The sequence below is a fragment of the Pipistrellus kuhlii genome, unplaced genomic scaffold, assembly GCF_014108245.1.
Source record: "Pipistrellus kuhlii isolate mPipKuh1 unplaced genomic scaffold, mPipKuh1.p scaffold_m20_p_4, whole genome shotgun sequence".
In the NCBI taxonomy this organism is placed as follows: Eukaryota; Metazoa; Chordata; class Mammalia; order Chiroptera; family Vespertilionidae; genus Pipistrellus; species Pipistrellus kuhlii.
In genome coordinates, this window is record NW_023425540.1 from 51,171,291 (window position 1) to 51,194,661 (window position 23,371).

Below are 23,371 nucleotides of genomic sequence, written 5' to 3' on the forward strand. Positions count from 1 at the left end.
TGTCCAATCCCAGAAAAATGAGAGGTGTCTGGTGTAAAACTGAACTAAACCTGTGGTCTGAAACCAAGCCTATACAGGGTCATCTTAATCAGTCAATCCCAGTTTGACTAAAGACATATGAGAAATAAATGCTTATTTGCTATATGACACTGGGATCTTGTTGGTTATTATTTATACAACATTATTCTAGCACTATTTGATTGAGACAATAGCTAGATTCAAATCATGAAGGAAAGCCCTGGCTGGCAGCTGGAAGGCCCTGATCATCCCTGATTGCCAGCCAGACCTAAGGACCCTACCTGTGCAAGAATTTTGTGCACCAGACCACTAGTAGGAATAACAACAACGGGTGTGTGTGTGTGTGTGTGTGTGTGTGTGTGTGTAAGGATAAAACAAAGATAACTCTTTAACATTTGATAACACTATATTTGGTAGACAAGGCTTAATTAATATACAAAATTATCATTCAGTTCCACTGTGGGATTTAGATTTTATTCAGCAGGCCAATGGTTTTTAATTATATTTCTATGAAAGACTGGTATCTGACAGAATCAGAGTTCCTTGTTAAGTTAGAATAATGGTGGTCTTTTTTCAGTGTGCAAGTTAATTTACGTAAATTGATATGTATTATATTTCATGTTCTAATAATTTTTCTCCCTACACATTTTAAATTTTGAGTGCGTGGTACAATGTTTGTGCAAGCCAACTGAAAACAAGTAAATTCACAAGTATTATTATTATTAATTGAAATAAATAAGAAATACCTAGTTTGACAATTGAACTTTTAAATAGACATATGTACCAAAAATTGTAATATTATATTTCACAAGCAAAATATAATATTTTCTCCCAGGAAACTTGCTCCCAGGTCCTGTGATGGAATTGAAACTATTGTTTCATGATGTTTTGTAAATAATACTAGTGGCCCGTTGCACAAAATTCGTGCACATTAAAAGAGGATTAATTAGAAGAAATATTTTAATATTGCTATTTGCCTTTTCTCTATAATAGAAGTGTCAGAGATGAAAGAAAATCAGTAAAATGTATATGAAAATTCTCCTCCTGTCAGAGTCTGGGGCGCGCTGCAGGACCCAGAGTCAAGTCCTCACCCACTTGTGAGACCCAGACCTACCAGCCCCAGCTCCATTGGGCAAGATCCAGACCCAGCCAGCCCCACCCCCATCAAGTCCCACCAGGTGGGGGGCACAGTCTCAGATTCTCTGTCAAGCCCTGCTGGGTGGGAGCGAAGCCTCAGGGCCCCCATCAAGCCCACAGGGTTGGGGGTATAGCCTTAGGTCCCCCTGGCAGGTGGGGGGGCACAGTCTTGGGTCCCCCAACATATACCTGGCAGGGGGAACAGCCTCAGGTCCCCCAGCCCAGAACCAGGTGGGAGTGCAGCCTTAGGTCCCTCGGCCCAGTGCCAGGGCAGGCAGCATGGCCTGAGGTCCCTGTCCTGGCACCAGGGCAGGGGGCATGCCTTGAGTTCCCCTTTCAAGCCCCACTGGGCCGGGGACATGGTCTGAAGTCTCCCATGAAGCCCGGCCAGGTAAGGGGCACAGCCTCAGGTCCTCTGGGGTAGGGGCATGGTGTGAAGTACCCCAGCCAGGGGCAGGGAGAGCAGGCTGAGGTCTCCCGGCCCAGCACTGGGACGGGGAGCGCACTTGAGGTCCCCCATCAAGCCCCGCCAGGCTAGAGGGTACAGCCTGAGGTTCCTCTGTCAAGCTGTGGGGGGGCTGCGGCCTGAGGTTCCCCCAGCCTGACGCCAGGGTAGAGGACGTAGCCTGATGTCCCCTGTCAAGCCCCACCAGGTGGGGGGCACAGGCTCAGGTCCCCTGCTCCAGCCCAGCACCACATGGCCTTAGGTCCCTGATGATGGCTCCTTAAGACCGGTTATGGGAATTCGTCCACCCTGTGAGTGTAGCCATCTTGTGTTACCAAAACCATGCCTGTGCTGTGGACACCACCATCTTTGTGACAGCCCAACAGTCAATTTGCATATTCCCTCTTTATTACATAGGATAGTATTCTGCTAAAACAACACACACAAAACAATAATTTGCAGTTACTTTGCCTGTTGTTGAGGACTGAGAATCTTTGTGGGGGAAAATAGATTTGTTTGTTATATTAAGAGAGATGTAAGCTTGAATTTTACCCTGGCTGCAATGTATAGAGTTTAACTGGAGGTATATAGGGCTGTGAGACAAAGCACACCAGTGTATTTAGTGATACAAAAATGATTCCTTGTCAGAAGCAGGGAACAGAGAAGAGTTGATTAATAAAAAAGATGTTTGGGAGTGAAGAGGTAACACATCTAGATGTAGCTCGTGAGGGTAATTAAAGAGTATTAATCTTACGTGTAAATGAAAATCATCTTAAGAGCTTAAGAAAAATGCAAACCTAGTCCATTTTCCCATTCCCAAAAATTCTGGCTCAGATTTTCTGGAATAATGACCTAAAATCTGCATTTTTAACAAATCTCATTTCTGATTCTGATTCAGGTGCCCGAGAGTCACATTTGAAGAAACTTAGAACATAGTATGCTCTAATCATTTGGCACCTTTAATTTGACTCTGCTATTTCAGAATTACTTAGCACTTTGCATGTTCCAGTTACTGGCAAGGATTGCTGCAGATGGGAAGCCACAGGAAAAGGATGGGTTGAGCTTTTATGCCTGAGCACCCTGGAGAAGGATAATGCCAGTAATCAGGGAAAGGAACACAATAGTAAGTTGTGATATTGTAAGGAGTGAAAGATGATGCAGTTTTGTTTTTTTTATGTGTTGAATATTGGACTTTTTTTCATATATGGCTCTGAATAAACCTGTGGATTAGGGCGATAAGAAATCCAAAGAGCTACCTTATTATTGATAAATGCCAAGCTGGAAGCTAACATTAGGGTGTGTCATAATGGCCTTGCTCACACAGAAACCCAGCATTAAGTTGCCTAGTACCTTCAATTCTACCAGCCAGAAGCAATTACATTAATCTGCTACCCCCAAGGGGTTAAGGTTAAAGACACTATCCTGTCAACACCAACTACAATAGTCCTTTACAAAATTTTTACTCTGGTTCTGCACTTGTCATTTATAACACATATTTCAGCATTCAGAATGAGTCAAATTATTTATTTTGTTACTTCCATTTAAACCAAAGTGCTATGAGAGCAAGGGTCATATTTGTCTATTCTCTACACCCATCATTTAGCACAGTAATTCTAAACAACTTGTTGAATATAAGCATTTTAAGAAAAGAGCAAATATTAACTTTGGCTCTGGCCAGGTCTGTCATTGTTGTTTGTTAGTATCTGCTCAAGCCAAAGTTCCATGCTGGTGATGTCAAACTTAAACAGGTAAGGAAAACATTATTCAAGATTATTGTAATGTCAGTGGTGGTGGGGTTGTCTCTGGCCAGAGACAGCCCTGGCCAGAGACAGTACTCTGTACCCCCAGTTCCTATCTTGCTGGTAGGAATGAATTCAAGCAAATGGCAGCAAAAGCAGGTGAGGATTTTTTTTTTTTTCCCTAGGAAATACACTCAGGACCTGAGTGGACAACTCACCTGGCCAAAACCACACCAAGTGTCCCAATATTTAGGAGTATAGAGGATTTATACCCCTAGGACAGTACTCCCCTAGGCAAGGAGCACGTCATCCTTTCCCTTATGTCTCAAAAAAAAAAATGTATCTTTAAGCCATAGGGTTCCTTCTCCTAGTTGTCATGTCCCCAATTAGACCCAAAAGAGGGGCTTTAGAATCTGTCCTCTTCACATAGGGGCCTGCCACCTCCACTGTCTATTTTCAGTTTGAGGTCTCCAGATATCCTCTCCAACCTCTGAGTTCACCTACCCAGAAAGAGACAAAGAACTGGAAGAGATTTTAAAAGTTGAAGAAGAGGGCATCACAGGCCCCTTCTGTTCACAAATTGGCCTTATGACAAGGAACAGTTAACTTTTCCTCTTAGCTCCAAGACAGGCGGTGGTTCTACAACTTGCAACAAGGTGCCTGCCTAGGTTAGCCTCCTACCTTTCCAGACACTGGAAGAGAGGGGTGTTCTCTTCTTCATTGATTACATTTCAAAAGATGGCTCCCGGGTCCTGAAGACAGCCATGGGTTGCACAACTAAAGACCAAACGCTTTTTTAAAAGATGTGTCTCTCAGAAGGGCAGAGAATGCATTTACAATGACACGTTTTCTAACGTCCATGCTCTCAGGAAAGGGAGGTCAGGACCTTAGAGGGAGGAAGAGACATCTAAAAGTTGTACCTGAGCTAGAGGAATGCCAAGGTCTTAATCACAGGTGGGCTGTGCTTCTGCAGCTCCGGCCCAAGGAACTCAAAATGTGGGCTCGCAGCCTCCCATGGCAAAGAATCGCTCACTTTTCTTTTGTTTACTTTTTCAACCTAGGACCATGCTAAGCACAGAGCCAGACCCCTCGCCCACGCGCAGGACACGTGCGCGGAGGCACCGCGCCTCTGACGTCACTGGGCGCGCCCGCCCCGGCGCCATAGCAACCGGGCGCGTCCTTAGCAGCAGTGGCTGCTGAGATGTGCGAACTTCCGGTTCCCGGGCCTCCGCCGTCCCTGCAACTGCTGCCGCCGCCGGTGCCACCTGCCGCGGCCGGGCCTCTCCCCGGGATTTGGTCACGGCTGCATCGTGCTCCGCGGCGCCCATGGTCCCCCCGGGAGCCAGGGCGGCGGCTGCGGCGGCTCCGGCGTGGTGAGAGGCGGGTCGGGGACGATGAGGGCCCTGCACCGCCGCTGCCGCCTCGGCCGCCTCCTCGCCTCCGCCCTCCTGCTGCTGCTGCTCCTGCCGGGGTTCAGGGGGCCCCTGGCGGGGCTGCTGCTGTTGGCGGCCGAGGCCGCTCCGGAGCCCGGACCTCCCGATCGCGGGCCGCGGACGCTGTCCCCGCTCCCGCCAGGCCCCACCGCCGCAGCCCAGGCCCCGGGCCGCGCTCCGGCCGAAGCCGCGAGGCCGCGGGGCGCCGAGGGCGGCAATGGCAGCAGCCCCGGGGCGGCGCCTGCGGCGGGTGACCTAGCGGGGAAGGCGGGGGAAGGAGGCTCCGTGGGTGGCGGCCTCGCGGTGAGCCCCAACCCGGGCGAGAAGCCCATGACCCAGCGGGCGCTGACCGTGCTGATGGTGGTGAGCGGCGCGGTGCTGGTGTACTTCGTCGTCCGGACCGTCAGGTGAGGCGCAGCCCGAATGAGCCTTCTTCTTCCCTGCAGGCCGGCGGGCGGCTGCCTGCTGACCTTCCAGCGATGCTGCAGCTTCTGCTGGCCTGGAGAGCGGGCAGCAGCGCCGGGCTCCCACTCTCAGGGCTGCCTGCCTGAGTGAGAGAGATGATGTGAAGGTGACTGTCTTAAAAGCTCCTGGTGCTTTGGGGAGAATCTAAACCTTCAAGTAGTTGCTCCCTTCTTATTTATCAATTAGTACCCCACCTCCAAAGCGCTTTACCTTGCCTCAAAAAGGGCAGACTTTCCCTGAAGAGGGAGTAATCTTGTACTCAACCCCAATATATATATATATTTTTAATACATTTTTTATTGATTTTTTTACAGAGAGGAAGAGAGAAGGATAGATAGTTATAAACATCGATGAGAGAGAATCATAGATCAGCTGCCTCCTGCACACCCCCCAATGAGGATGTGCCCACAACCAAGGTACATGCCCTTGACCGGAATCGAACCGGGACCTTTCAGTCCGCAAGCCGACGCTCTATCCATTGAGCCAAACCAATTTCGGCATTATATTTTAATACTTCTCTCTTTCTACTCTATATACTGTTTACTTTGCCATTGTGCCTATTAGAACGCAAACTACCTAAGGGCAGGATTCCTATTTAGTAGCATTTGGATTTGTATCATACAATATTGCCAACTTAATAGGAATACTAATCAGTATTTATATGAGTAGATGGAGAGTGCCCTGTGTATTATGTTTCCTATAGTTATGGGTTAGATGATAACATTTGGGGGATCATCCTTTTCACTTTGCTTCTGCCTTATGAATTATATATATATATATATATATGTGTGTGTGTGTGTGTGTTGGCAAAAAGCAGGTTTACAGTTTTTGTATGGTTTTAAGTATTCACAACTGTAAACCTATTTTTTTGTCCACTCCATACATATAAATGTCTATTAGCATTGCTTTTTCTATTTTATTTCTGTAAAGCTTGGAAGGGTACAGTCTTTTCAGTCCGATCCTATTAGATAACTCACACATGTAAACCGCCCAATTCTGAACTATACCTAAGAAAAACTGCACTCTTTAACCTGTATCTATTGCATTCATTTAATCTAAATCCCAAATGTAGTTGTCTTCATGATGTCCAAAGCTTGATTGATGCTAACAATGACTGGACAATGTTCAGCACTCATACTATTTGCTTCCAGATTACAGGATGGAAAATACTCATTTCAGTGAGTTCCCATTTTGGACCCCCCACTTCCACAGTATGAGGGAGAGCAGACCAGCAGTGGTTGGTTTTGCTAAGGGGAGAGGATAAATCATAATTTCTTTAACTGATAGGAGGTAACACTGAAAATATTTTACTTGTAAAAAATACTTAAAGCCCATTAAACTCCCAGATTGGTTTGTTTTCATCTAATTCGGTTATATTGAATATGTGACTAGAAATAACTTCCACTTTGAGTCTGGAAATATTCCAAACAACAATTAGATTCTCTCTGTAGAAACTGAAAAATATATATGCAAGGCAGTAGGAACCCTAGTAGGTTGCCTAAAATGAATATATGATCTCTGTGAGAAGACACTCATTGTCTGTCTTATTCCCTGCTAAACATTATGTACAACATTATGTAGGCTCTGCATAAGTTGTTGCCTAATAAGTGAGTGTTCTTAGTGAATTCTGTATTTTGCTATATAGGTAGGTGTTGAAGATTTGGAAATTTGTGTGAATCCAAAATGGGCATTCACCAAAGTGAGTAGTTTTCATCCTGTATTCTAGAAGCAAAAAATATATGAGTTCTGAACATTGTCCTAACATTGTTAGCATCAATCAAGCTTTCTTCTTATTGATAGAACAAAGAAATATGAAGACTTACTAAATACTACTTAAAGTTTCTCTGTGTAGAGCATTTTTTCTCACAGTAAAATCTATTATAAAAGAAAAGATTACTCTTAGAGGGTTATTATTCTTCTTCAAGCAAAACCAAAGGGTTAAGCCCAGCCGAGGTGGCTCACTGGTTGAGCTTCGACCTATGAGCCAGAGGTCACTTTTAATTCCAGTCAGGGCACATGCGGGGGTTGCAGGCTTGATCCTCACTGGGGGTATCTAGGAGGCAACCAGTCAATGAATCTCAATCTCTCTCTCTCTCTTTCTCTCTCTCTCTGTCCCCCCTTCCTTTCTGAAGTCAATAAAAATATATTAAACAAACAAAAATCAATGGAGTTAAGGCCAGCCAAATTGCTGAGATACCACATGGAGGACAGTCCAAGCCTGGAGCTGAATTTTCATAATGGAGAAGTAAACTGTTAATGTGTTAAGCCATTGAGATTGAGATAGTTACCTCATCATAACCTGTGTTACCTAGATTAAAAGACTTAGCCTCTCATCTTTCCCAATATCTTTAAAATCATCTGTTTACTTCAGAGGTTTTGCCATTTCAACATAAGCCCTTCACAGTTGTCAGAGCTTGGCAGGAGAGAGACTAAAGAATACCCAGGGGTTTTTGACTGCTTCAGCCTACAAATGAGTCTAATTGTATAAAGAGCTGGGTAGTGTGTGTGTTTTCCAGATTTGGTGAACATTAGTAATGTCTGCCATATGAAGTGAGAATACTAAAGTTCATAGAGCTGGAAAGTGTCCAAGCTCTTCCAGAATTTTGATTTTGAATTCTACTATTGGCATTCCTTCTATATTGCTGAGTTCCAGAACTGACTGATGATATTTTTACTCTTTCATTGGGATAAATTTGTGCTGTACAGAATAGTAAAACAAATTCTATTGATACTGAAAATATTAAGCAATTATTTATGGCTTTTCCATCCTTGTCTCTCTAGGATGGCTATTTTAGTTTTTAGCATTATGTTCTGTCACAATTAGAGTCTCAACCAGGAAAGAAGAAAGGGATCCTGAATGCAACATTTATATATATATATATTTTTTTCTTTTTTTTAATAAGGGAGAAAAATCTTTTTCCAGAAACCATACTACTCCATTTGTCTGCACTGTTTCATCCACTCAGGCCTCGACAATGACTGACAAAAGGACTATTACATTTTCATACCAATTATTATGACCATTGTGTATCTCTTAGGTCTGAGCTCAATTGCTGTCTAAACAAAATCATGATTCTGTTAAGGGAGAAGCAGATTCTGTTACAATGGTAAAAACTAAGAGATGGCCGAAACAGGTTTGGCTCAGTGGATAGAGCATCGGCCTGCGGACTGAGGGTCCCAGGTTCGATTCTGGTCAAGGGCATGTACAGTACATTGGTTGCTGGCACATCCCCAGTGGGGGTTGTGCAGGAGGCAGCTGGTCAGTGTTTCTCTCTCATTGATATTTCTAGCTCTCTATCCCTCTCTCTTCCTCTCTGTAAAAAATCAATAAAATGTGTATTTAAACAAAAAAACTAAGAGATGGTTCAGAAGAACATAAATGTACTTATTAATGCAAGTAGCTACCATGTTATTACTCTATACCATAAAAAGATTAACCAAAAAATACAGTTCAGTTCACCAGGACAATATATTCAATCTGATATAAGATCATTGTATTAGGGGATCAAAAGACTGGTAGTGACTTTTGTTACCTTGGTTAACATTACTTTGATTCACTTGGAATACAATATGGCTTAATGTTTAAGAACCCAGGTTTGGGAGTCAAATTGCTTGTATTTGAGTATTTTTTCCAAGCTCTGCCTTCATATGTGTAAAATGAGGATACTTATGTAATTGTTATGGAGATTATCAGAATGTCAGGTAATGTTTGTAAGCTCTTTAGCTCAATGTTTGACATATGTGCAAAATAAGTAACTATTTTTAAGAGATTTTTTTTTTGTATCTAGAATTGTAATTGTAATATATTTTTTTTTTGGGGGGGGGGGTTACTATCTTATTACTACCTCTCCATACCATACTCTGTATGGTATCTGACCTCCGAAAGTATAATCAGTAAAAGAGGCTTGGTCTAACAAGCTTAGGAGAAATAAAAGGAGACTTAAGAGAAATCAGTTGGAGGAGTTGGTCATAGAGTCGGTCAAAGGCCAGCTGTGATGAATCGTGGGGGTGCTAGATTGTAAATAGGACTTTAAAGTTGTTCGGAAAGTAAATCATGCTGAACTCTTAAAAATGGAGGTAAGAATAATTATCAGGCATCATATCCCAAGGTTCAGGGCCTAAAGAGAACACTGGGAAATCCATGAACAGACAAAGAAGAGAGATCGCAAGAGCTATGTGCTGTGAGTGTATTTTCATACAGGATACTTCACAGCTAAGCTCTGTGACACTTACTTAGGATTTACTTCCTTGGGGGTGTCCACCAGAATACCATCAAAGGGGAGAGAAATATAAGCTTAAGAACTGATAGGATGTACTGAATTAAAGGAGCTTAGTGAGAAAAGGCTTTCAGAGAAAGCAGGGTTGGAGTATCCTAAACATAGACTAACATCTATTCAGTAATGTTTTACGGTAGATGACCAGTGGCAGGTGCTTTTTTGGAGGAATTCTGCACTTGCCAAGGTTGTTATAGTGACAGAGCTTAGTAACTGAGAGGCAACCAGAGAGGGTCCAATAATAATTATGAAAAGAAAGCAAAAGAATTTAAAAAAAAAAAAAAAAGTAGTTTGAAAACTTTACTTTAGAATCAGTAGTTCCCAAGAGCACCATTGCTTTACTCAAAGTGGAATAATCATAATGACATTGAGAGATCAGTCAAATTAACTCATTTTATCCTGTACAGGACCACTGGTATATGGCTTCCATGTAGAATGCTGATAATTTTAAAGAGAAAAGCAAAAATTCCGTTTAGGTTTTGAAAAGATAAACTTGTTTAGGGAATAAATGAGAGATAACTACATATTATAATATGGCGCACATTCATACCCCAAAGATAAAAATGAAACTCCACAGTACAGCGGACCTAGTTTGTGCAGTGTGTGAGAATCACCTGAGCTCTCCCTAAGACACCACACCTGGAGTGAGTGCATGTTTAATGTTCAATCATTCTAGTACCTTTTTTTTTTCCTGAGTCAGAAGGCTATTATTCATATTATGATTTAAAAATTGGCTAGCTTCCCTAAATTTTGCTGTGGTGTGTTTCTGAAGATAATACCATTTAGGCTTCTCTTATTCCAAAAGTGATGATTTGCATTCAAAATTATAGCTATCTTTGTTGTACAGAAAAAATGCAAGTATATTGTAAATCCATATATTTCCGTTAAATAATTTGGTTAACATGTTTATTAGGCATCTGCTTTATGCCAATGCCTGTGTTTTGTGGGTTTGGTAGTGAGCAAGAACAGACCTGTTTTCTGCTTCCATAAAATGATGGTCCAGTAGGAAAGACAGAGAGTTACACAAATAAGTACGCAAAACATTGAGCAAGTACTTTAAATGAAAGTACATGGGTGCTATGGAAGCCAATAATAGTTATCTGTGACTGAGGTAGGTTAACCTGGAAAGGCGGTTTCCCTAAGGAAGTGGTACTTGACCTGGAGCTGAAAGATGAATAGTTATTAACATACAGTAATATGGTAGTGGGTGGGGAAGAGTGAGGACAGTGACAGAAAGCAAGGGAACAGAGAAGGGGTTGTGGCTGGAGTGATGGAAGTAAAGTAGAATGCAGAGTGAAGAGCTAGGTGAGGCTAGAGAGGTGAGTCTGAGCCTTCCAGGGTTGAACTTTATAGGCTTTATTACAGAATTATTACGTAATGCTGAAGAGTAGGAAACTATTGGAGGTTTTAGAGGACGGAGGGGAGGTTAGTGGGTGACCAGAGTAGATAGGAAAAGACAAGTAGGAAGCTATTTTAATAGTCAAGGAAATTGATAGCAGTGGTGAGCACTGTAAGTGAACTTCAATGAATCTCAGGAAGTACAATCAATAGGACTTTGTGTTTGCAGCTTCATTTTATCGTGATTGACTCTGTGAACACCCTATCTTCAAGGAAGGGTCACCTCGTAAAATTTATGAAGCTAGCTTTAGTAGTTTCATTTTTCTACTGTTTCTTTTTTCATATTATTTTAACAGAAATAATTCTTACCACCCTATGTGTAATGGAACATTGAGGAATCTGCATCGCTATATAGGATAGCTATTTTAATAATAAGTTGAATATCTAGAAGAAATCTGGTCAAGATCATTACCTGTGCATGCCATGTGGTGATGAATGTAATACAATATAATGTTACGATTTCAACATGTGAATTTGGGGGGACACAATTCAACCCATGACATACTCTTATCTCTCATTAGTGTCTACTTATTGGAAAACTTGAAATGACAACTGATGGACTGAATTTGTGCAAGGAAGTAAAGATGAAATGCATAATTTTTACTATATGTTATATATCCAATTGTGTCGGGTTTCTTGATGAAAGTCATAGACTAAAATTGTGGCTCACTCATTTTTATTTCCTTATGTCACAATGGCAAAAAATTTAGTTTAAAATCATTTTTGTTTTGTTTTAATGAACAAAGTAAACTGATGAACAATAGAAACAGAGGCATGGATACATGCATGGAACAGACTGACAGCTCTCAGAGTGGGGTTTGGGGGCTGGAAGAAAAAAGGTGAAGGGATTAGCAAAACACATACACATAACACAGACACAGACAACAGTGTGGTGTTAGCCAGAGGGAAAATGTTTGGGGTAGTTGGAGGTGGGCAAAGGGGGGTAATGTGGAGATGGAAAGAGACTTTGGTGTGATGGGCGCACAATGCAGTGTGCAAATGATGTTTTGTTGAGTTGTCCACTTGAAAACTGCATGGTTTTATGAACTGAGGTCACTCCAACAAATTCAATTAAAAAGGGGGGAAAAGTCTAACTAGTCCAAATTCATCTATATAACAACTTGTTTTCACTATAATATAAGGAAGTGAACCTTTCCTCCAAGTAATTTATTTGAATTTATGTATTAAAAGTTGCATAAAGTCTAAATAAATAAATAAATAAATAAATCACTGAGTTGCTAATTCACTGCTTTGCAAAAAAATAATCAAGAAAAATATTGCAGGTCAGTAGCACATTCTAAATAAGACTGAGGTATATTTATGAAGATATACTCTGCTTTTCATTATGTCTAATCACATAAGGGGGTATTTGTGCATAACATATACAGTAAAATATTCCTCAGTCTTGTTTAGAATGTGCTATAGAAGAAATTAAGGAATAATATTCTTTATATTATTTAATAGTCAATAATACCCTACAGGTATTCAGCTAAAAGGGAAAATAAAAGAATAAAGTCAGATGGCTACAGCAATTTACTTTGGTCGGTTTTCTTACTTTCACAGAGTAGTAAAATGAAATGGAGTTTTATTCTGTGGTGTTTATTTTATGTTGCATCATACATTTTTACATAAAGTTTTATCAAGCTTACTTTAGTAGTTTAGTTTTACTTTTCTACTGTAGCTTTTACAGGTTATTTAAGCAGAAATGATTCTTACCAACATGAGTGTAATGGAATCTACATCATGTAGGATAATTATTTGAATAATCACTTGAATACCTAGAAGGGATCTGATCACAATCATTAACCTGTGCACACCATGTGATGAATGAATATAATTCAATATAATAAACTATGTAGCTATTTTCTTTTGCCCTTTAGGCCTCCATATTTCTATCTCTATGCATTTATTGTATAAAGTCTCTATTTTTGTAAACCAAGAGCCAACAAATTTTTTTTTCAGATTGCAGTATTCATTGACCATGTTTAGTAGAAAAGTGTACATGTCTATAAATTACACATATGTAATTATCAACACACAGACAAGTTTGGGTATCCTGAGCTTAATGGCAGCATTCATTTGTAGGAAAAGAACCATAGCTATTAAAATTGCCTTAGTTTAAAGCCTCGTTTACTCTTTTGATTAAAAATAATGACAAAATAATCAAACAGGCTCAGAGATACAGAGAACAACTTGAAGGTTGCCAGATGGGAGGGAGGTTGGGGAGCTGGGTGAAAAAGTGAAGGGATTAAGAAGTACAAATTGGTAGTTACTAAATAGTCACAGGAATGGAAAGTACAGCATAGGAAATATAGTCAGTAATATTCTAACAGCCCAGCCAGCATGGCTCAGTGGTTAAGCATCAACCTATGAACGAGGAGGTCACAGTTCGATTCCTGGTCAGGGCACATGCCCTAGTTGCAGGCTCAGTCCCCAGGGTGGGGCTTGCAGGAGGTAACCAATCAATGATTCTCTCTCATCATTGATGTTTCAATCTTCCTCCCTTTCCCTTCCTCTCAATAATCAATAAAAATATATTTTAAAAATAATAATATTCTAATAACTATGTATGGCACCAGGGGGGTATTAGAATTATTGGGGGATCATTTCATAAATTATCTAATTATTTGACCATTATGCTGTACAATGGAAACTAATCTATAATAATAAAAGCATAATATGCTAATTAAACCGGATGTCCTTCTGGACGACTTTCAGATGAAGCTGTGTCAGTGGGGGCCGAGGCAAAGGCAGCCACCATGGCAGAGGGGGCCGAGCCCCTTGCACAAATTTTGTGCATCGGGCCTATAGTATAAAATAATATTTAATGACAACTGTAATTGAAAAATTAAAAAAAAAATTTAGGGCAAAAGTCTAAGATTTCTACCTCTCCGTCTAATTTTGGTGCTCCTATTTTTTCTTCTTCAGTTGGTATAAAAAGGGCAGTAAATGTATAACTTTTTGAAAATTCACTTAAAAATAAAAATAGACTTCTTAAAAAATGTACACAGTATATTTAAAAGTAAAAGCCTTTTAACTAAAAATTTTAGTATATTTTTACATGTATTGTACACATAATGTTTATTAGTATTTTAAGTAGATGACTCATTGAATCAGCCTATTATTTTTTTAAGTTTTACAGCTGCTTTTTTACCTTCTTTGAGAAAAACCAATGCATATATGATCACATACATGTTTTGTTATATTAGATGTTTCCATGGCCATGTAGCTGTCACAATCAGGTAACTATCACTGCCTGTATGTTTGAATTTAGGAAAGACACTTTTAGGGAAGTTCATTTCAAGTATAAATTCTATGGAAAAGTAAAGTACAGCATAGAAAATCTGTACTAATAAAAGGGTAGTATGGCCAAAAACCGTTTTGCTCAGTGGATAGAGCATCGGCCTACAGAATGAAAGGTCCCAGGTTCTATTCCGGTCAGGGAATGTACCTTGGTTGCAGGCATATCCCCAGTGGGAAGTGTGCAGGAGGCAGCTGATCGATGTTTCTCTCTTATCAATGTTTCTAATCCTCTATCCCTCTCTCTTCCTCTCTGTAAAAGATCAATGAAATATATTTTTAAAAAAAGGGTAATATGCTTATTAGATCAGATGTCCTTCTGGACAAAGCCATGGTGGTGGGGGCTGAGACAGACGCAGTTAGGGGCAATCAGCTTGGTGGGGAGAGCATTTAGGGGTAATCAGGCTAGCAGGGGAGAGTGGTTAGGGGCACTCAGGCAGGCAGACAGACTGGTAAGGGCGGTCAGCAGGCAGAATGATTAGTTAGGGGCGATCAGGGTGGCAGGCAGATGAACTGTTAGGAACCAGCAGTCCCAGATTGCGAGAGGGATCTTGGATTGGAGAGGGTGCAGGCGCTGAGGGACCCCCCTGACCCCATGCATGAATTTTGTGCACCGGGCCTCTAATATAGTTAGTAATATTCTAATAACTATGTATGGTGTTAGGTGGGTGTGAGATTTATTGGGATGATCACATATTGACATTAAGTTATGCAATGTCTAATCACTGAGGTGTACACCTGAAACTACAACTGTAACTGAAATAGAGAAATAACTCTAAAATGGAAAAAAATATAAATTCTACTTAACACTATACAGGTTTTTTTTTTTACTTATTCTTATATAAACTAGTAGCATTTACTAAATTACTAAATTTAAACTTATCTGCATTCCCCGTTTATTTGGTGTATAACAATGCATTCACTATCAGTATAGTGGCTTGTTTTCAAGAGCTTGGATTTATGCTTGGAAGATAGTTATTCAAATGATTAAAGGACAGTACAAACTAGCATAAATAACTAAAACTCACAAAGACCAGTCAAGTATTTATACTGCACAAAGATAGAAAGAATAGTGTTATAGGCAGATTTGTTTAGCCACATAGTTAAAGATCGGGAATTCATTCAAGGTCTGATGAAGACCATGAGAGTGGAGAAGACTGACAGCTGAGATTAAATTTCAAAGTCCTTAATCTCTGTGATCATATTATTCCCTTTTTTCAAGAGTTTCCAAGGTATCCTATGACCAGCAATGACCAAGCTATTAACATATTTATTATCTATCTATATAAAAGCCTAAGCTTCCATCGCAACAGAACGAACGGCCAAACAGACTGTGTGGGGTGACCAGGCTGGCAGTGGGGCTAGTGAGGGGTGACCAAACGACTGAGCTGCAGGCTGCATGGGGCAACCAGGCCCACAGGGGGGCAGTTGGGGGCATCCAGGCTGGCAGGGGTGGCAGTGAGGGGCAACCAGGCGGGCAGGTAGGGGCAACAAAGCCAGCATAGAGGGAAGTAAGGGACAACCAGGGGGTGGGGGGAGACAGTTGGGGTGACCAGGCCACAAGGGGGGCAGTTAGGTGCGATCAGGCAGGCAGGCAAGTGAGCAGTTAGGAGCCAATGGTCCCAGATTGTGAGAGGGATGTCCGACTGCCGACCTGGCCTAAACCGGCAGCCAGATATCCTCAGAGGGGTCCCAGATTGGAGAGGATGCAGGCTGGGCTGAGGGGACTCCCTGACCCCTGTGCATGAATTTTGTGCACCAAGCCTCTAGTTTGATATATAATACATAACCTAGAAGAATCTGGTTTATTTCTAAAAATAATTTCCCATGACATTAATTCTTCTTGGTTGATTGAAGATGAATGTTTAGAAACTGAGCAAAAGACTGGCAAACGGGAATGGGAGAAATTATAACTGAATATCCTTAACTTTTGCTGCCAGGTGTCTTCCTTCACTTTTTCAAATCAAAGGAATACGTGCAAATGTTATTAAATCATGTAGTTCAAAAGAATCAATAGTGAACTGTAACACCCTGTACTTTTTATATTTCTATTTCCAGAGTCAGTATTTTTATCATTTCTGTTCTCAGTTTCTCTGTGAATTACCTTTATAAATCTAAATCAGAGATTGGCAGACGATGACCCATATGACAAATCCAGTGTGCTGTCGTATTTTTTAAGGCCTATGAAATAGAATGTTTCACATTTTCAAAAGATTGTTAAAAATCAAAACAAAGCAATTAAGATGAATGTGTGATAGAGATTGAATATAATCACCAACACCTACGCATACAAACATTCACACATATATGCATACTTGTTAATTTAATAACCTAAACATTTAATTATGTACTGTAAAAGAAAAAGTAGTTTATACTCATAATACTACCAATCTGTTTCTTATTGCTAGTTTTTATATTAGTTTTAACTATTTGCTTACATTTGTAGCTTTAAATGCTGTAATTCTTAAACCTCTGTTTTCTGTTCCAGTACCTTTGGGTGGGCATAAGAATAGATCTGTAGGCAGTGATTAGTGGAAATTAATTTGGGTTGTTTTTTGTTCAGGCGTAGTTATATTTTTAAAATTTTTATCACTGAGACCAGGTATTTTCTACAGTGTATTTTCTACACCAAAGCTAGCACAATGCCTGTGAGAGTATCTAATATTTCTTGAATGTATGTTTGTATGTATATGTGTATGTATATGTAGGACAGGTTCTCTCTTAAGGGTCCCATTATCATGTTTGCAGAGGCTTGTGTTGGTTTTTACAAGTGATGCTATAGTCGTAGTATTTCTTACCATACTTAATTACATCCAACAGAGTGAGTCAGAATTTTAAGTACACTTATTTGTCGTTACTTGCTGAAATATCTTCTGTTTTGCTTTTAAGCTGCCATAGATACCTGTGTGACACATTTTCCTTTGTGTAGAGTTAAGGTTGTTGCATAAAAAAAAAAAAAAAAATGACTTAGGCACTGATTGGAGGTCAGACATGATATCACTCCAACTCTCAACAGATACTTAAAGGAACATGTTAGTCACACACTGTCTTACATAGTAGTAATGCAGTGTGAACAAGCCAGTCATGGTTGCTGCCCTAATGGAATTCAGTGGGAAAGAGGCAAATAAACAGTCATATACATAAGTGTATAGAAATGCAAATTGATATAAATAATTTGAAGGGAAAAAACAAGTTATTTGAGAGAAGCAGAGAATAGGTTTCTAAATCATGAGACCTTTTCATATATACAGATAATTAATGTTTAGCATCTGAAACTATTTTAATTCCCCTAGGGTATTAAAGAACTACTACCCTAGTTTCAACAACTAGGGAAGTAAGTAGTTCTTCAAACTCTTGCAGGCATCAAACTCACATGAAGTGTTTGTTAGAAATGTGTGTTTTGAGGCCCCAAGTTTAAAGTTTCTTAATCACTAGGTGTGAGTGGGCATGGGGATTTATTTGCATTTCTAATAATTCTAGGTGTTTGTGATACTGCTGGTCCTGGGAACCACACTTCAAGAGCCATTGATCTAGGATGGTTGTTTCAGTATTTTGGAATCACTTCTAGCACTTTAACAAAATGTTGATGCTTATTAGTTCCTGTGCTTGGGGATTCTGACTTATTTGTGCCGGTGTAGCCTGAGTATGGAGCTTTTAAAAATAGCCCAGATGGAAAACAAAACAATATCTCAGGTGGTTACTGGACAGTGTCACTTAGTGGTTAGAGCATCAACCTTGCACTGAAGGGATTCAGGTTCAATTCCTGGTCCTGGGCTCACTCATGGGTTGCAGGTGCATTTCCCATCTCCAACCAGGGGTATGGGGAAGGCAACCATTCAATATGACACACACTCTCTCTCTCCCTCTCTCTCTCTTTCTCTCTCTCTCTCTCTCCCTCTCCTCCCCCCCCCCTTTTTCTCTCCCCTTCCCCCTTTTCTCCCTTCCTTCCACTCTCTGAAAAGCAATGGGAAGAATATCCTCATGTGAGGATTAACAAAAAAGAAAAGAAAATGCTCCAGTGGTTCTGATGTGCAGACAGGGTTGTAAGCTACCCAGTCTAGAATTTGAGTATGTATAGACACACCATTTCTCAGTGGGGCTGAAAGTATATAATCCTGAACAGTGGTAAGAATGCATGGAAAAGGTGGGGGAAAGATTGGACTAGAAGGCTACAGTAAAAAGATGATACGTAAATTAAGGCTTAAAGTAGCATCTATCAAAACCATAACTTGACAGAGAGAGAAGAGGGTATGTCAGAAGAAATAGTGATGGCACACAAACATCCTTCATTAAAAAAAAAACAAAAAACAAAAAAAACACACCTAGGTTACATTTCTAAAATGGAATCATTCTGATATTGAGAATCTTCTATGTCAGAAACAGAGGTGATACTTTATTTTTAATTTACAAATAAATATAAGGATCATCTGTACCATATTTAAGTAATGTTTATTAATGCGTTCTATTTAATAGGATGAGAAGAAGAAACCGAAAGACGAGGAGGTACGGAGTTTTGGACACTAATATAGAAAACATGGAACTGACACCTTTAGAACAGGAAGATGAGGATGATGACAACACGCTGTTTGATGCCAATCATCCTCGAAGGTAAGTGTCCCGCAGTTTAATCCAATGAACCAGCAGGCAAGTCCTGAACAAGCAAATTGAAAAAATAAAGTACAATTTCTTCTAACAGATTCTATTTAGTTCTGTTTAATGGAGTTATTTGTGCTAACCAGTAACTACAGGCACATTGTTTTACTAAAGTAAACAAAGAATAGAATGCCATCCCCAAAAGAAATCTTCATTGTAGATCTCCTTGCAGAAAAGAGTCCTTTTAATTGCTGCATACTGGGAATATGAATTAACTCTGTGTATGTGTGTGTTTGTGGTGGGGGAAAGGAGATAGGAAAATTGATTTTATTATTGCATTCTGAAGATATTTTGGTGTTAATCTGGGTTACTCTGTAAACAATGCTTCTTGGCAAAATTGTGGGACTAATGGTCTATGGTGTAGTAGTGTAGCTTTGTCTTTTCTCAGATCTAGCCTTGCTGAGTGTTAAGACCTCTCCTAAGAGGATTGGATAAGTGAATTTATATGGATATAGAATTTGTTTCAGTGCAAATGAATGAGGAAAGAGGCAATCAAGATTCTAGTCAACAGCGGACATTTGGATAGAGGGGGAAAACTAGAGTCCAAGCTCCATTGATTCAGTGAGCAGGACTCTCTCTGATGTTCTGATATCGGTGTTAGAATTAAACATACATTATGCCATCAATTTATTTAACACTTCAATCTTATCCTATAGGAAAGATGCATATATAATAGATCTTCTTATGACTCACTTTAATAACGCATGATAATTAAGTATAATGCCATTTGTTTCTCCCAATAAAGGCAAAAAATCAATACTAAAATGAAGACTGCATTATAAGGTCTTTTGGGTCCTGAAAGGAGACTTTCACCAGGGTTTTCCAAGACAGACATATATGAAGAAACCATGCAATGGGTGATAGTGGTAGGATGTCTTTAGAGGGATAAGATCAGGAGTCCTATTACTGAGCCCAGGGAAAAGCCTGGATAAAATGGGGTGACAGAACTGCAAAGTGGGGTGATTGTAAGAGTCACTTGTTGATAAATACCTACTTTAGAGCAGGATGTTCCAGACACCGTGCCAGACTCCTTACGTGTACTACATGTATTAAAGATACTCTTGCAAAGTAGTCCCGGCTTTCATTTTAAGGATAGGAAAACCGAGGCTCAGACAATTTAAATAATTTAGACCTATCTTCCTGCTGCAGGCTCACTCCATTTATTAAATACTTATATGATTTATACCTATGAAAAAATAATGATAAATTGTTTTGTTATCTAAACCAGCACTTGCTATTATTCATTTTCAAACGAGGACCCTAAAAATGAGGAATATAAATATTTTGTTTTGCCTACCTTGTCAGTTGCAATGCAAAATCATATTAGTCTACAGTATTACTGCTGGTAATTCTTGCTGGATCATCTCTTACTGATGCTACCTTCATTGTTTTAAGTGCTTTCTAAAATTAGTTCCTCTTCATTTTCCACATTCTATCCACAAATAACAGGATGCAAGTTATTTCCAGAAAGGTAAATGGATTTTCTTGCTTACAATTTTACCACAGTATAAAATAACCCTTTTGTAATTAGCCCTTTCTGAAAAGGATTTTTTTTTAAATGTGGCTTTTAATATTTCAGAATTTTAATAATTATTGTAGTTGGTAGCTAGGACTTGAAATTATTTTCACTATTTCTGAATATTAGATTGAACAATCTGAAACTGTCAAATATTGTTTAATCTAGATTTTCTAAAGAGGATATATTCATGTGGAAGATGTCACAGGTAGGGCTGACTCCAGGCACAGTATATCTGGGCTCCAGCTTCTTTTCTCAGTGATCCCCTTTGTTCTGCCCATTTTCATGTGTTGGCTTCATGTTTTAGGCTGATAGTAAGGTAATTACTTTCAAAATGCTAGCTTTCCCTAGAAGTGAGGCCCTAGCTCTCTTGTGACTGTTTCTTAGAAATGAGAAAAATTTCCCTAGAAACTCTTAACAGAATTGTTTTCTGGAAGTGACTTGCTGCTTGTTATTTGTCTTTTATATCTTTGGTCATGTGATCATTTCTAAACTAACCCTGGGAAACCCTAGCAGGTTTGGCTTAGTGGTTTGGCTCAGCGGATAGTGTCGCCTGTGGACTGAAGGGTCCCCGGTTAGATTCTGCTCAAGGGCACAAGCCCAGATTGTGGGCTCGATCCCCAATAGGGGGCATGAAAGAGGCAGCTGATCAATGATTCTCTTTCATCATCATTGTTTCTCTCTCTCCCTCTCTTCCTCTCTGAAATCAATAAAAATATATTAAAAATAAAATAACCCTGGGGGGAAAGTCAAAGTGCCATTATTAGATCAGAATTATCTTTAGGGATTGATTGGATATTAAAGAGTTAACTACCATTACACTATATCTAGTAATTTAAGCTTTGAGGTTAATACCGTCCGTCCAATGGGGAAAATTTGTAGGTATGTGGAAAAAATTAACTTGAGCAGCTTGGTTAACTTCCCTTGAATTTGTTATTGATATCCTAATTTTATATATTAAAGGCATTTCTTTTGTTTAGTTATGGAAACATTTTACACAAAGGAATTATAAAACTAAAAAAGAAATAACAATTATTTAACTATTATGTAGGATGTTTTAGCCTTCTTAGAAATCTAAGAGCATATACTGACTAAAACTACTTGCATTTTCTTCAAGTGAAGCAATATATTTTATATAGTATTTAACACTTTAAAAACATTAGGAACAAAAACTCATAACCACTATCAAATATGCAATTTAAAACAGTGCTTTACAACACAAAACAACAAATGGAAACAATACTTTCTTGCTGTTTTATTTGATTCCTACTAAACAACAAAATTATTATTATTTTTTAATCTACATTAAAGGGAATTTTGACAGTCTTAGTAGCAACTTCTATTTATATTACTTCAAGGCTATTCCAAGTTTGTAATTTTAACAGTTCCTAAGTTTGTTTTTTAGCTACTTCTATTCTGCATCATTAAGTTTAATGTTGTATTGTATATGTTCATTACATTTGTAAGCAATGTTACTTGACCACAAAATATTTTCTGTTTAACATCAGCATGTATAATCAGAAGGCAGATTCAAGTGTTTATCCAAAAAACCTCATTTAAAAGATTTTATTAAAAATTATCAATTGGAAAATAGTTTTAATTTATAAAACACTGCTTTTAACATGGAACATAACATATCAGAATAAGCACTAAGGGTTTTCTATTAAAGACAATTTTATGAATGTGTAACTTGGTATGACTATGAACTAGTCTTTAATTACTCTCACTAGTTACATGTAAAATCTCTTTGAAAAGGTTAGAATTATAATGTAAAAAATAGCAGCTGACATAATTAATATAGACAAAATCACCATCTGTTTTATCGGTGCAATTTATTCGAATTCCCTAATATTAAATATTTGTATTATCTTCTTACCACTCCAAATCTTTGGGAATATTTTAAATATGTTTAAGTTTATTCCAGGATGAGCATTTACAGTATTTTTTTTTCCTTGCAGATAAGAATGTGCCTTTTGATGAGAGGATTTCATCTTTCTACAATGAAGAACAGAATTTTTATGTTTAAGGAATAAGAAGCCACTTTATCAATGGGGGGGTATTTAAGTTACATATATTATGACAACTTTTAATTTGTTATTGCAATAAGTACTGTATAATTTTGCTGTTTTTGTATGTATAGAAGTGCTCCTAATGGGTTTAGAGTTATTTAGAGTAAACTGTGGTATAATAGAAATCTGTTTGAAAATTAATTTAAGGCAGAGTGTTTTCTGATCAATTTTTGTTTCTTGCTTACATTATTATTGTAAACTGTTTTATACACTAATCAGATTTTTTTGGGGGGGAGGGGTGCATTTTTGTTGTTGTTTGTTTGTTTGTATTTGCTGGTTAATTATTTTTTTCTTGGAACTATCAATTCCAACAACTAACTGGTGTGTAATAATAATTTTAAAAGTTCTTTATCAAGATATATTTCCCATTTTTATGGGGAAAAGAATCCAAATTTATTACTTTGCATTTGGGTCTTTTGAATATTAATAAATGTCTGAATTGTATGCAAAACAATAAATATGATTCAAAATTATTTTTAGGTGGTACAGACAAAATGTGTTTACAAAATAAACCCAGACTATTGAAATATATTTTAACATGCGTATTTTATAGGATTTCTAGAAAATTTTGTCATAAAAGGGTTATTACATTTTAGCAAATTTCTTATTAAATTAAGATACCTACTTTGATTAGATATTTGAGAAACCAGTGAATTTCAAAGTCATTTTTTTTAGTAATAGTATTGAGAAAGATAGAAATAGTGGCATAAACATTTATAGTCACATTACAGTGTAAGTGAATGAGGAATTAAAGTAAGTGCACAGACTTAGGAGTTAGACATACCTGGATGCAAAAAGTGACTTCATTATTTCTGAACAATTATTCAACCTTATTGAACTTCAGTTTTTCACATTCTAAAAATTAGAGGAGAACTTATAGCAAAGACATGGGTCACAAACTTAGTTCCTTACAGAGGTTGGGGA

The 23,371-nt window shown here is 38.8% G+C and overlaps 1 protein-coding gene across 2 annotated transcripts; it reads left to right on the forward strand.

Moving 5' to 3' along the window:
* Positions 1 to 4,510: 4,510 nt before the first annotated feature.
* On the forward strand, positions 4,511 to 22,978 carry FAM174A (family with sequence similarity 174 member A). Of its 2 annotated transcripts, XM_045571807.1 has the most exons (3): positions 4,511 to 5,179; positions 18,683 to 18,817; positions 22,337 to 22,978. In XM_045571807.1, exons 1-3 carry the CDS (start codon positions 4,734 to 4,736, stop codon positions 22,338 to 22,340), a joined length of 585 nt encoding a protein of 194 aa, XP_045427763.1. In that variant the 5' UTR covers positions 4,511 to 4,733; the 3' UTR covers positions 22,341 to 22,978. The 2 variants fall into 2 exon arrangements, with proteins under 2 accessions (XP_045427763.1, XP_036266290.1); XM_036410397.2 differs by lacking the exon at positions 22,337 to 22,978 and having other exon boundaries at positions 18,683 to 18,821.
* Positions 22,979 to 23,371: the final 393 nt, after the last annotated feature.

Bases quoted from the DNA above. Each gene is read 5' to 3' on its own strand.
- FAM174A (XM_045571807.1), top strand. From the start codon at position 4,734: ATGAGGGCCCTGCACCGCCGCTGCCGCCTCGGCCGCCTCCTCGCCTCC. The intron at 5,180-18,682 runs GTGAGGCGCAGC...TCTATTTAATAG, and splicing joins TTCGTCGTCCGGACCGTCAG to GATGAGAAGAAGAAACCGAA.